At 43.8% G+C, this 14,213-nt stretch overlaps 1 protein-coding gene across 1 annotated transcript in view; it reads right to left on the reverse strand.

Moving 5' to 3' along the window:
* The window catches only part of LOC121538286 (phosphatase and actin regulator 3), a 60,731-nt gene that overhangs the window by 18,039 nt on the left and 28,479 nt on the right, over nucleotides 1–14,213 (reverse strand). The window contains exons 2-5 of the mRNA XM_041846154.1: nucleotides 5,281–5,445; nucleotides 4,576–4,740; nucleotides 2,954–3,190; nucleotides 140–359 (exon numbers count right to left, since the gene is read on the reverse strand). Coding sequence (XP_041702088.1) covers nucleotides 140–359; nucleotides 2,954–3,190; nucleotides 4,576–4,740; nucleotides 5,281–5,445 — 787 coding nt within the window. The remainder of the gene's footprint in view (nucleotides 1–139; nucleotides 360–2,953; nucleotides 3,191–4,575; nucleotides 4,741–5,280; nucleotides 5,446–14,213) is intronic.

Here is a 14,213-nt window from a genome sequence, read left to right on the forward strand (position 1 = left end):
CTCATACTTGCTTATAACAAGTTATAAAGCCTTATACCTACAGGATTTAAGTTACCGAACATGAGAGACAACATGAACTCCCCGTCACATAATGGTGAGATTATGTGTCTGTTTGCAGTGAATGAGCTGTGCTGCTCACCTTTCCTGCCGGTTCACCTTTGAGGCGAAGGCTCGTTGTAGCTCCTCCATGATACAGCTAGGGGGCATGGGAGGGTGCATAATATTGGCGAGGTGAGGAGACCCTGAGGGGTTGGAAAGGGGCCCTCGCAGGGCCACCATCGGGGCCAGGCTCTCGGGAGCCCTAGGCGGCTCTTTAGGCAGGAAAGAGTTGGCCAAGTGTGAGGGCACAGGGGATGGGTCTGAGAGGCAGAGAAAGACAAAGAGATATTAGTTGTCAGGTAACATAGTGGTGGGTGTGTGTGTGTGTGTGTGGTCCATATTGCAATCCTCTTTGTGTATGGATATGTGGTCCTTTAATATGTTGTGTATGTACGAGATGTGAGCTAGCTAGCTGTTTGCACTAGTAGTAATACAGTGGGGAAAAAAAGTATTTAGTCAGCCACCAATTGTGCAAGTTCTCCCACTTAAAAAGATGAGAGAGGCCTGTAATTTTCATCATAGGTACACGTCAACTAAGACAGACAAATTGAGGAAAAAAAATCCAGAAAATCACATTGTAGGATTTTTAATGAATTTATTATCAAATGATGGTGGAAAATAAGTATTTGGTCACCTACAAACAAGCAAGATTTCTGGCTCTCACAGACCTGTAACTTCTTCTTTAAGAGGCTCCTCTGTCCTCCACTCGTTACCTGTATTAATGGCACCTGTTTGAACTTGTTATCAGTATAAAAGACACCTGTCCACAACCTCAAACAGTCACACTCCAAACTCCACTATGGCCAAGACCAAAGAGCTGTCAAAGGACACCAGAAACAAAATTGTAGACCTGCACCAGGCTGGGAAGACTGAATCTGCAATAGGTAAGCAGCTTGGTTTGAAGAAATCAACTGTGGGAGCAATTATTAGGAAATGGAAGACATACAAGACCACTGATAATCTCCCTCGATCTGGGGCTCCACGCAAGATCTCACCCCGTGGGGTCAAAATGATCACAAGAACGGTGAGCAAAAATCCCAGAACCACACGGGGGGACCTAGTGAATGACCTGCAGAGAGCTGGGACCAAAGTAACAAAGCCTACCATCAGTAACACACTACGCCGCCAGGGACTCAAATCCTGCAGTGCCAGACGTGTCCCCCTGCTTAAGCCAGTACATGTCCAGGCCCGTCTGAAGTTTGCTAGAGTGCATTTGGATGATCCAGAAGAGGATTGGGAGAATGTCATATGGTCAGATGAAACCAAAATAGAACTTTTTGGTAAAAACTCAACTCGTCGTGTTTGGAGGACAAAGAATGCTGAGTTGCATCCAAATAACACCATACCTACTGTGAAGCATGGGGGTGGAAACATCATGCTTTGGGGCTGTTTTTCTGCAAAGGGACCAGGACGACTGATCCGTGTAAAGGAAAGAATGAAAAACGTTTGACCTGTGTCATTGCCAACAAAGGGTATATAACAAAGTATTGAGAAACTTTTGTTATTGACCAAATACTTATTTTCCACCATAATTTGCAAATAAATTCATTAAAAATCCTACAATGTGATTTTCTGGATATTTTTTTCTCATTTTGTCTGTCATAGTTGACGTGTACCTATGATGAAAATTACAGGCCTCTCTCATCTATTTAAGTGGGAGAACTTGCACAATTGGTGGCTGACTAAATACTTTTTTTCCCCACTGTATATGCTATTTAGCAGACTTACAGTCATGCGTGCATACATTTTACGCATGGGTGGTCCCGGGAATCAAACCCACTACCCTGGCGTTACAACCGCCATGCTCTACCAACTGAGCTACAAAGATAATAAGGTAGTAAGCTAGTAGCCATCATGTGGTGACATTGCCACCTGGCCTGAGACTTGAAGTAGTGTCGCCCTCGCCAACCAAAGTCATTGGTAAGCTAATGGTAGGAAGCATGCTAATTTTTGGAATACGAAGTGTCATTGTTAAAGTGAGATCGAACCCCGGGTTGGCCGTACAGGTATGGTACGTCAGAAAGTATTCATACCCCTTGACTTATTCCACATTTTCTCACCCATCTACACACAGCTCTGCTTTTTATATTTTAACCCATCTACCAATAGGTGCCCTTCTTTGTGAGGCATTGGGAACCCTCCCTGCTCTTTGTGGTTGAATCTGTGTTTGAAATTCACTGCTCGACTGAGGGACCTTACAGATAATTGTATGTGTGGGGTACAGAGATGAGGTAGTCATTCAAAAATCCTGTTAAACATTATTATTGCACACAGAGTGAGTCCATGCAACTTATTATGTGACTTGTTAAGCAACGTTTTACTTCTGAACGTACTTAGGCTTGCCATAACAACGGGGTTGAATACTTATTGACATTTCATATTTTCATTTTTAATCAATTTGTTTAAAAAAATAAACATAATTCCACTTTGACATTATGGGGTATTGTGTGTGTAGGCCACTGACCAAAACATCTCAATTTAATCCATTTTAAATTCAGGCTGTAACACAATAAAATGTGGAAAAAGTCAAGGGGTGTGAATAATTCCTGAAGGCACTGTATGTGTTTCTGAGTGTGTGTTTGTGTACTTGTACATGTGGGGTCCACACTACCCCTCTCTGAGTGTGCAGTGCAGTGTTTTGGCATTATGGTCCCCTCTTAGTACACTCCACTGGGTTGTGGGTCAATTCCATTTCAAATCAATTAATTCATCAAGTAAACTGAAATTCCGATTCCACATTTTCTCAATGCTTTTCATTAAGGAAAACTTTGAATCGGAATGTCTGTTCACTTCCTGAATTGACTCGTCAATTTGAATTGACCCTAACCCTGGTACATTTCACTAGCCTTCTCACCCTCGCCACTGCTCATCTGTGGCATCACCGGTTTGGCCGCTACTGGGGGAGGTGTGGTTCCCCGAGGTATTTCCTCTTCCTGCCTCTCCTCCGTATTTTCTCCTCCCTCCTGGACCTCCTCAGAGGCATCGGCACCAGGCTGCGCCTCTTCCTCTCCCTCCTCTTCCTCATCTTCCTCTTCCTCTGTATTTTGACTGCTCTTTTGCTCTGGCTCACAATCCTCTGGAGGCTCAGCCACTGAAAGATGTGTTACAATTAATTAAGTTTAATCTCGTAACATCAGGACACCATTTACAGTGACAGTTGTTGTCAGTGAATGGACGATGCATTTTCATCACCACTGGTTGTTTTCAAATGTCTCCGCTGCTCCCTAGTGGGTCGTGTGAGTATCATGTGGTTCATTTCGTGGGACTTACATACATCTAAAATAGCCTACTGTGAATCATATTTATAAGAACATTTATAAGAAACAAGTTGTCTCTCCATATCATATACATCATGTATATTGTAATAGTCTATGGTAAATACTGTCAAAACATAATTGTTTACAAAAAAGAACATTGTGTTTAGAACATTGTTTTCTAAATCCCCTTGATATGGCAAAAACAAATGTAAGATAAACACTAAGGATTTAGTCAAATTCCATGTCCCTCTAACTTTGATTACTCAAAAATTAGTCAATCTGGATTAGAGCCCGACCGATATATTGGTTCACCGATATTGTCGGCCGATATTGGCCTTTTACCCAGTGCTTGACTTGGGCAGGAGCTCACCGGAGCTGAGTACCGGCACCTTAAATGTTATACTGCTTGAGCTCCTGTTCAAAAGTATTGTGGAGCTCCTGCACCTAAATATATGCAGTACCGGCACCCAACATGAGTACCGGCACCTATTTCAGTCCAAGTCAAGCACTGCTTTTACCGCTATATCGGTAGATAATTCCACCGATAACTGATATTCAATAAATAGGACGAAAAAAGGGAATCTCATGCTTATCTGAACACTTGTTGCCATTCTCATGATATGTCTTTAATTTCACAATGTAAAAAAAAAAAATCAACATTTGAAGCATATTTCTTGGACAATTGCTGTTTTGGATGGCAATTTATGAGAATTCAGTGTGTAAAATTTAACTTTTTCATTCCCCAGCATCAAATAGTATCTCGGCAGATATATCGGTATCGCTAACTTTTGTCCCCCCAGAAATTAGAATTGGTATTGGACCCCAAAAAACATATCAGTCGGGCTCTAAACTGGATAGGCGAAAGCAATACGGATGATGGTAGACTTCATCATATTACTGTGGCTACCCTATCCTGTGTCAATATATCTTCTTTGAAAGGAGGACTTGGAAAAGGTGACATTCGGTACTTTCGCCTCATATTCAAAATTGTATCTTGAATCCAAAATGCTGGAGTATAGAGCCAAAATAAAAGATTTAGCTTCACTGTCCAAATACATGGTGAGGACTTTAGCTCCACCTTGCCCTATGATAGGCTATGAGGTAGAAGCTTCATTAAACCAATAAAATCCTGTTAGATCTCCACAAGTGCATAAAGCGTAGGGTCTAGGTGCCGATTTGGGATTAGGCCTTAGTTTTCCCTGGAGGTGGGCTGTCCTACCTGGCGGGGGGAGTTCCTCTTCGGGGCCCAAATACTCCACACTGCTGACTGTAAGAGTGGCGTTGAGCGACCCCCCAAACCCCCCCAACATGCCTGTCCCATCTGAGGAGCCCTGCAAGGGGGAACCGGGCTCTGGAGAGAGACACCCACTGGACAACGCCACATCTGCAGGGAGAACATAAAAGAGACAACATACATGGCTTAGTTTTACAACCATGTTTACCCTCTATTTGACACTCATCATCTCCATAGCATGACTACTAGTCGCGGAAATCTCAGACCTAGGGCAACAGCACTATGCTGTATGCTGTGTGTGTCAGAGGAGGCTGGTGGGAGGAGCTATAGGAGGGCGGGCTCATTGTAATGACTGGAATGTGGTTTCCATATGTTTGACGTGTTTGATACCGTTCCATTTAAGTCCATTCCAGCCATTACAATGTGCTCGTCCTCCTATAGCTCCTCCCACCAGCCCTCTCTGGCATGTGTATGCTGGAACATTGTTAATGTGGGCAGAAACCCGTCTGCTTAGGGAGACTACATGACTACATTTTAAATAGTTGGGGTATTACCCAAGTGCTTTTACTCATAATCTGCTACGCCTGGCCTAATTTTGTAGGGGAGAGGACGGGGAAAAGGTGAGTGTTTGTGTAGTTTACCGATGGATGAGTCTCTCTCTCTCTCTCTCTCACACACACACACACACACCTGTGGAGCTCTGCTTCAGCTTCTCGCTTTTCTTTTTCCTCCACTTCCAGGGTTTGAAGATGCGCCCCAGGCTGGCCAGCTTGCTGTTGCGGCGGATGGGCGGGGTGTGCACCCCCGATACCAGGCAGCCACTATGCAGCACCCTCTGCTGGTCCATCACCTCCACTGCAACCAGGGAGGGCGGTGTGGGGTAGACACGGAGGATGGAGAGACCGGAGGGGGAGGAAGAGAGAGAAAATAGGGAGCGGTAGAAAAGAGAGAGGAGGAAAGGGGGTAAAGAAGGAAGGGGTAGAGATAGGGATGTGGGGAGATGGGTGAAGAAGAGAGACATGGGTAGGGAGAGAGAAATTAGTTAACATTTAAATGTGCAAATATTCCCATTATATATGAGCATTTCATGGTTTGGCAAATCATGCCATGGTGTCATTGTTCACCCAATGCCTTAAGTAAATGAAATGTATTTTAATTCAATTGATGTGAACTAACAAAGAGAGACAGAGAGAAAATATTTTATGAACATACAGTGAGGGAAAAAAGTATTTGATCCCCTGCTGATTTTGTATGTTTGCCCACTGACAAAGAAATGATCAGTCTATAATGGTAGGTTTATTTGAACAGTGAGAGACAGAATAACAACAACAAAATCCAGAAAAACGCATGTCAAAAATGTTATAAATTGATTTGCATTTTAATGAGGGAAATAAGTATTTGACCCCCTCTCAATCAGAAGGATTTCTGGCTCCCAGGTGTCTTTTATACAGGTAACGAGCTGAGATTAGGAGCACACTCTTAAAGGGAGTGCTCCTAATCTCCGCTTGTTACCTGTATAAAATACACCTGTCCACAGAAGCAATCAATCAATCAGATGGCCAAGATCAAAGAGCTCTCCAAGGATGTCAGGGACAAGATTGTAGACCTACACAAGGCTGGAATGGGCTACAAGACCATCGCCAAGCAGCTTGGTGAGAAGGTGACAACAGTTGGTGCGATTATTCACAAATGAAAGAAACACAAAAGACCTGTCAATCTCCCTCGGCCTGGGGCTCCATGCAAGATCTTACCTTGTGGAGTTGCAATGATCATGAGAACGGTGAGGAATCAGCCCAGAACTACACGGGAGGATCTTGTCAATGATCTCAAGGCAGCTGGGACCATAGTCACCAAGAAAACAATTGGTAACACACTACGACGTGAAGGACTGAAATCCTGCAGCGCCCGCAAGGTCCCCCTGCTCAAGAAAGCACATATACATGCCCGTCTGAAGTTTGCCAATGAACATCTGAATGATTCAGAGGAGAACTGGGTGAAAGTGTTGTGGTCAGATGAGACCAGTATGGAGCTCTTTGACATCAACTCAACTCGCCGTGTTTGGAGGAGGAGGAATGCTGCCTATGACCTCAAGAACACCATCCCCACCGTCAAACATGGAGGTGGAAACATTATGCTTTGGGGGTGTTTTTCTGCTAAGGGGACAGGACAACTTCACCGCATCAAAAGGGACGATGGACGGGGCCATGTACCATCAAATCTTGGGTGAGAACCACCTTCCCTCAGCCAGGGCATTGAAAATGGGTCATGGATGGGTATTCCAGCATGGCAATGACCCAAAACACACGGCCAAGGCAACAAAGGAGTGGCTCAAGAAGAAGCACATTAAGGTCCTGGAGTGGCCTAGCCAGTCTCCAGACCTTAATCCCATAGAAAATCTGTGGAGGGAGCTGAAGGTTCGAGTTGCCAAACGTCAGCCTCAAATCCTTAATGACTTGGAGAAGATCTGCAAAGAGGAGTGGGACAAAATCCCTCCTGAGATGTGTGCAAACCTGGTGGCCAACTACTAGAAACGTCTGACCTCTGTGATTGCCAACAAGGGTTTTACCACCAACTACTAAGTCATGTTTTGCAGAGAGATTTCCCTCAATAAAATGCAAATCAATTTATAACATTTTTGACATGCGTTTTTCTGAATTTTTTTGTTGTTATTCTGTCTCTCACTGTTCAAATAAACCTACCATTACAATTATAGACTGATCATTTCTTTGTCAGTGGGCAAACGTACAAAATCAGCAGGGGATCAAATACTTTTTTCCCTCACTGTAGAGAATGTCCCATCCCTATGTCTCATATGGTTTTCCCCTTTAAGACTTGAAAGCAGAAACCCTACAGCAAGACTCTACAGCTACTAAAGATGGAGCACTGAATATACAGTGGGGAAAAAAGTATTTAGTAAGCCACCAATTGTGCAAGTTCTCCCACTTAAAAAGATGAGAGAGGCCTGTAATTGTCATCATTAGGTACACGTCAACTATGACAGACAAATCGAGAATTTTTTTTCTCCAGAAAATCACATTGTAGGATTTTTTATGAATTTATTTGCAAATTATGGTGGAAAATAAGTATTTGGTCACCTACAAACAAGCAAGATTTCTGGCTCTCACAGACCTGTAACTTCTTCTTTAAGAGGCTCCTCTGTCCTCCACTCGTTACTTGTATTAATGGCACCTGTTTGAACTTGTTATCAGTATAAAAGACACCTGTCCACAACCTCAAACAGTCACACTCCAAACTCCACTATGGCCAAGACCAAAGAGCTGTCAAAGGACACCAGAAACAAAATTGTAGACCTGCACCAGGCTGGGAAGACTGAATCTGCAATAGGTAAGCAGCTTGGTTTGAAGAAATCAACTGTGGGAGCAATTATTAGGAAATGGAAGACATACAAGACCACTGATAATCTCCCTCGATCTGGGGCTCCACGCAAGATCTCACCCCGTGGGTCAAAATGATCACAAGAACGGTGAGCAAAAATCCCAGAACCACACGGGGGACCTAGTGAATGACCTGCAGAGAGCTGGGACCAAAGTAACAAAGCCTACCATCAGTAACACACTACGCCGCCAGGGACTCAAATCCTGCAGTGCCAGACGTGTCCCCCTGCTTAAGCCAGTACATGTCCAGGCCCATCTGAAGTTTGCTAGAGTGCATTTGGATGATCCAGAAGAGGATTGGAAGAATGTCATATGGTCAGATGAAACCAAAATATAACTTTTTGGTAAAAACTCAACTCGTCGTGTTTGGAGGACAAAGAATGCTGAGTTGCATCCAAATAACACCATACCTACTGTGAAGCATGGGGGTGGAAACATCATACTTTGGGGCTGTTTTTCTGCAAAGGGACCAGGACGACTGATCCGTGTAAAGGAAAGAATGAATGGGGCCATGTATCGTGAGATTTTGAGTGAAAACCTCCTTCCATCAGCAAGGGCATTGAAGATGAAACGTGGCTGGGTCTTTCAGCATGACAATGTCCCAAACACACTGCCCGGGCAACGAAGGAGTGGCTTCGTAGGAAGCATTTCAAGGTCCTGGAGTGGCCTAGCCAGTCTCCAGATCTCAACCCCATAGAAAATCTTTGGAGGGAGTTGAAAGTCTGTGTTGCCCAGCGACAGCCCCAAAACATCACTGCTCTAGAGGAGATCTGCATGGAGGAATGGGCCAAAATACCAGCAACAGTGTGTGAAAACCTTGTGAAGACTTACAGAAAACGTTTGACCTGTGTCATTGCCAACAAAGGGTATATACAGTGAGGGAAAAAAGTATTTGATCCCCTGCTGATTTTGTACGTTTGCCCACTGACAAAGACATGATCAGTCTATAATTTTAATGGTAGGTTTATTTGAACAGTGAGAGACAGAATAACAACAAAATAATCCAGAAAAACGCATGTCAAAAATGTTATAAATTGATTTCCATTTTAATGAGGGAAATAAGTATTTGACCCGTCTGCAAAACATGACTTAGTACTTGATGGCAAAACCCTTTTTAGTATTCACAGAGGTCAGACGTTTCTTGTAGTTGGCCACCAGGTTTGCACACATCTCAGGAGGGATTTTTTGTCCCACTCCTCTTTGCAGATCTTCTCCAAGACATTAAGGTTTCGAGGCTGACGTTTGGCAACTCAAACCTTCAGCTCCCTCCACAGATTTTCTACGGGATTAAGGTCTGGAGACTGGCTAGGCCACTCCAGGACCTTAATGTGCTTCTTCTTGAGCCACTCCTTTGTTGCCTTGGCCGTGTGTTTTGGGTCATTGTCATGCTGGAATACCCATTCACAACCCATTTTCAATGCCCTGGCTGAGGGAAGGAGGTTCTCACCCAAGATTTGACGGTACATGGCCCCGTCCATCGTCCCTTTGATGCGGTGAAGTTGTCCTGTCCCCTTGCCAGAAAAACACCCCCAAAGCATAATGTTTCCACCTCCATGTTTGACGGTGGGGATGGTGTTCTTGGGGTCATAGGCAGCATTCCTCCTCCTCCAAACACGGCGAGTTGAGTTGATGCCAAAGAGCTCCATACTGGTCTCATCTGACCACAACACTTTCACCCAGTTCTCCTCTGAATCATTCAGATGTTCATTGGCAAACTTCAGACGGGCCTGTATATGTGCTTTCTTGAGCAGGGGGACCTTGCGGGCGCTGCAGGATTTCAGTCCTTCACAGCGTAGTGTGTTACCAATTGTTTTCTTGGTGACTATGGTCCCAGCTGCCTTGAGATCATTGACAAGATCCTCCCGTGTAGTTCTGGGCTGATTCCTCACCGTTCTCATGATCATTGCAACTCCAAGAGGTGAGATCTTGCATGGAGCTCCAGGCCGAGGGAGATTGACAGGTCTTTTGTGTTTCTTCCATTTGCGAATAATCACACCAACTGTTGTCACCTTCTCACCAAGCTGCTTGGCGATGGTCTTGTAGCCCATTCCAGCCTTGTGTAGGTCTACAATCTTGTCCCTGACATCCTTGGAGAGCTCTTTGGTCTTGGCCATGGTGGAGAGTTTGGAATCTGATTGATTGCTTCTGTGGACAGGTGTCTTTTATACAGGTAACAAGCTGAGATTAGGACCACTCCCTTTAAGAGTGTGCTCCTAATTTCAGCTCGTTACCTGTATAAAAGACACCTGGGAGCCAGAAATCTTTCTGATTGAGATGGGGTCAAATACTTATTTCCCTCATTAAAATGCAAATCAATTCATAACATTTTTGACATGCGTTTTTCTGGATTTTTTTGTTGTTATGCTGTCTCTTACTGTTCAAATAAACCTACCATTAAAATCATAGACGGATCATTTCTTTTTCAGTGGTCAAACGTACAAAATCAGCAGGGGATCAAATACTTTTTTCCCTCACTGTAACAAAGTATTGAGAAACTTTTGTTATTGACCAAATACTTATTTTCCACCATAATTTGCAAATACATTTATTAAAAATCCTACAATGTGATTTCCTGGAAAACATTTTCTCATTTTGTCTGTCATAGTTGACGTGTACCTATGATGAAAATTACAGGCCTCTCTCATCTTTTTAGTGGGAGAACTTGCACAATTGGTGGCTGACTAAATACTTTTTTCCCTCACTGTAAAAGCCACAGCTCCCAAGAGAAAACAGGTGCATCAACCCAAACAAGTTTCTCATGAAGGCATAAGCAGAGTATGTACAGAAAGACTGAATCTCTGATAATCTGGCTCTATCTATTAGTCTGATTTGATGAACTGACTGCGGTGACTGATTTGACATTACCACATCAAGAGCTCCTCAACATCAGAAGTGAACACGGGTGTCAATGAATTACTGCATGAGTGACACGGCCACAGGCCCACACAACAGTTACACTGACTTAGATGCGTTCGGACTGTCATGTTGTGTTAACATTCAATCTCAAACAAACAGATACAATACATAAAAATGTGCAGTAAATAGACCAGAAAAAAATCCAAGCGCCAAACATTACTCTGACTAAACCCACTACAACAGGAACAGGCAGGAGGCAGACATTTTGGTTTCTTTATTCAGCAGAGGTGGCAGTTCAATCAAAACGGGGAAATTACTAGAAAATCTCAGTTCACTGAAGCTCTGGGTGTTGTTGGAGTAAAGTGGGAGAGAGGGAGGGTGGATAGAGCCTCGATGCTGTGATAACATGCTTTTCTCTCTCTTCTTACAAACACATGGCCTGGGGATGGGATGTGGGGGAGGAGCTGGCTCTGGCGTTTGACCCCAAATAATGGGGAAACGCCAGCACACCACGGAATCCAGGTCAAGCCTGAAGACGTGCAGCGGCGAGCATTAGCACAGTGAGCTTAGAAAAGGGGGGAGGAGGATGGGGAGAGGAGGGGAGGGGGGGGTGGACCATTGCTGTTGCCATGGCGACCACATCCAGATGCTGCAGTCAGTCGGTGGCGAGGAGCCCCCTCGGAGGCAGAGCAGTCCAAGTGCATTCAGGGAAGAGGGTAAGCAGTGTGGAGGAGGTCTGTGAGTAGAAAAGGGGAGGGGGACAGGAGAAGAGAGAGGGGGGTGGGATTCCAGGCTGTTGCCATACGGAAGGAGAATCTCCAGCAGCCAATCAGAGCCCAGCAATTCATAATGTATATCAAGTATTTCAAAACATTTCAGAGGGAAAGCTGTTTAAAAACAATGTAGTCACATAACATTGAATTTGGAGAAAGCTCAGCCTTTTTTTCAACGGATGGGTATATATAAAAAAAGTATGTCAAATTTCCATCATGAAAGGTCTGTTCCACGTGGTGAACAATACTATTTAAATGAATATGCTAATTAAATCCATGTATCGCGTTTAGGCAGCACACCATTTCTTTGCAGTCCAACTAACAGTGTGTATTAGGCGAGCAGACTAATAGCCTATACAAGCCTACCTAACTGTAAAGTTTAGACGAAATACATTTTGTGGGGAAAAGGGGGGAATTCTAATTGTTTGCAGCATTAGAGTCCAATGATTTTCATAGTATATTGTGCATACAGTATTCTAGTTCTCACACTTGCTAGATGTTTTATATATATGTAGACTGTTGTCATGTTACCTAATGATACTGAGGATTCCATAAATAATCCAAGTCTACTAAACCACTGTGCTTCTGCATGTTACTGAAGAGGGACCCCACCCCATTTCACCATGCTGTCAGCAAATTTAAAACCAGAATTTTAACCAGCAAGCCTGCTCTGTATAGCTCCACAGCCAGTCACTCACCTTCTAGTCTTTTACTGATGAAGAAAGGAGAACAAAGCAATTGTCATTTTAACTGCCATTATGGTAGTCACTCATGTAAATATGAGAGGACAGATTCTAAATATTTCAACATTTAAAAGATGTTAGCTACATCTACCCCCCTAAAATACTATATTTATTGCTAGCTGCATATCTGATGATACACTCTGTTTTCCTGTGACTTAGTGTCTTTTTGATTCAAGGCCAAGTGCACAATCAACAGATAAGTGTGACACTCAGATATAGAGCAAAATAGATATTTTCATGCGTGATTGACAGTGTTGTGAGAGGTTACTGCTGTACCGTCACAATAAAACAATGAAAACTGAGCAAACAACATAGTTTGCATCTTAAATAGGCCTTTTATGTTGTAATGAATACCCTTCAGTGTGGATGCTATGGTAAGGGTTCTTCAAATTGTGGAATTATAGTTACAACAATGGTGCCCTGCTGACTGGCCGAGTTTAACTCCCTCACTTTTCACACACTTGAAGACCAGGGTTGTGTTCATTTGGCACCAAACCGAAGAAAACGGACAAAAACCGGGAGGGACTACTTGAATTTGCAAATCATTATAAAATGTTTTCAGTTGCGTGCCCCAATGAACATGACCCTGCTCTGTATTTGGTCCTACTTAACCTGCCATATCGCACTCATACATAACACTAAATCTCATTCAAATAATTGTAATGAATTTACAACTGTCTATCTAATGACAAAAGTCAGACATAAAACATGACTGACATAATGTATAACAGACACAGTTGTACCTAACGTCTGTTGTCCTAAGGTGGAGTTGAAAGGTGGGCTGTTTATAGGTGCAATTATAACAGCCTTATGACCGTGTTACAAGGGCATTGTTGAAGTGCACTTCGTGGTGCAATGTCACGGTCGGTGGAGGTCAGACTCACACGATACACACACATGGCTTGTAGAGTAACCTAACGTAGCAGGTGTAAAAGATGCCTGAAACTAGATCCCCCTACATACTGGTCTTGACGAGAAGCTTCTCTTCTGCACTGTTCAACCAATCCAGTAAATGTGGAGGAGGAGTTAAGATGCAGTGCCACCTTGTTAACATCCAAAAGCGGAAGTCGTGTCACAGGCTCTTTCCATTTCCCCTGAAAACCGGACATCTGGATGTTGGAGACTCAGAGGCTACTTGTAGAGTAACATGGCTCGAATCTCACACAGTGAAAACGAATGGATCAACCAACCTCCAGAAATCCATTCACAGCTCAGGATATGGCTGTGTCTAGATATTTATATATGTCAATGGCTTCATCATGCCCTCTGATAGGCCAGGTGGAATTGTCGCCATATCACTTTCACCTATCCAATTGTCTCAGATATATCCAAGTGTATAGGGGGTAGGGGCTAGCAGTTGATTTGGGGTTCAGGGTCTTCTCAGTTCAGTCCTGACTCCTGTTGAAAGCTACTTTCCATCGCCCTATTTTTCCTTCACCAGGGGGATTAACAATGTGTCCTTGAACAGTCCACCTCCTTACCCGCTGCCATGCCAGCTAACCTCCTCACTTACACCCCCGGCACTGCAACTTTGCTGCCATCTGTCCATGGCCTACTGCCTACGGGGCTGCCACAGTCAGAGCACACAGCTAACTACCAGAACACAAACAGACAGAGAGACAGAGAGAGAGAGTGAGAGAGTGAGAGAGAGACTGCCTGTGTCTATGCTTCCTAGTGAGCAGCCACACAGTGATTTAAGAGGGAAAGTGATCTGAGAGAGACTAGAGAGCACCTGCACCACCATAACACAAAGGAAGGTGCAGAGTTCAGAGCGAGCTGGTCTATATACAAAAGAGTGGCGTGTCCACACTAGCAACTGGTTGGTCAATGCATCACTTAGATCTTTGTTATTGCTT

The sequence above is a fragment of the Coregonus clupeaformis genome, chromosome 24 (assembly GCF_020615455.1).
Source record: "Coregonus clupeaformis isolate EN_2021a chromosome 24, ASM2061545v1, whole genome shotgun sequence".
NCBI lineage: Eukaryota > Metazoa > Chordata > Actinopteri > Salmoniformes > Salmonidae > Coregonus > Coregonus clupeaformis.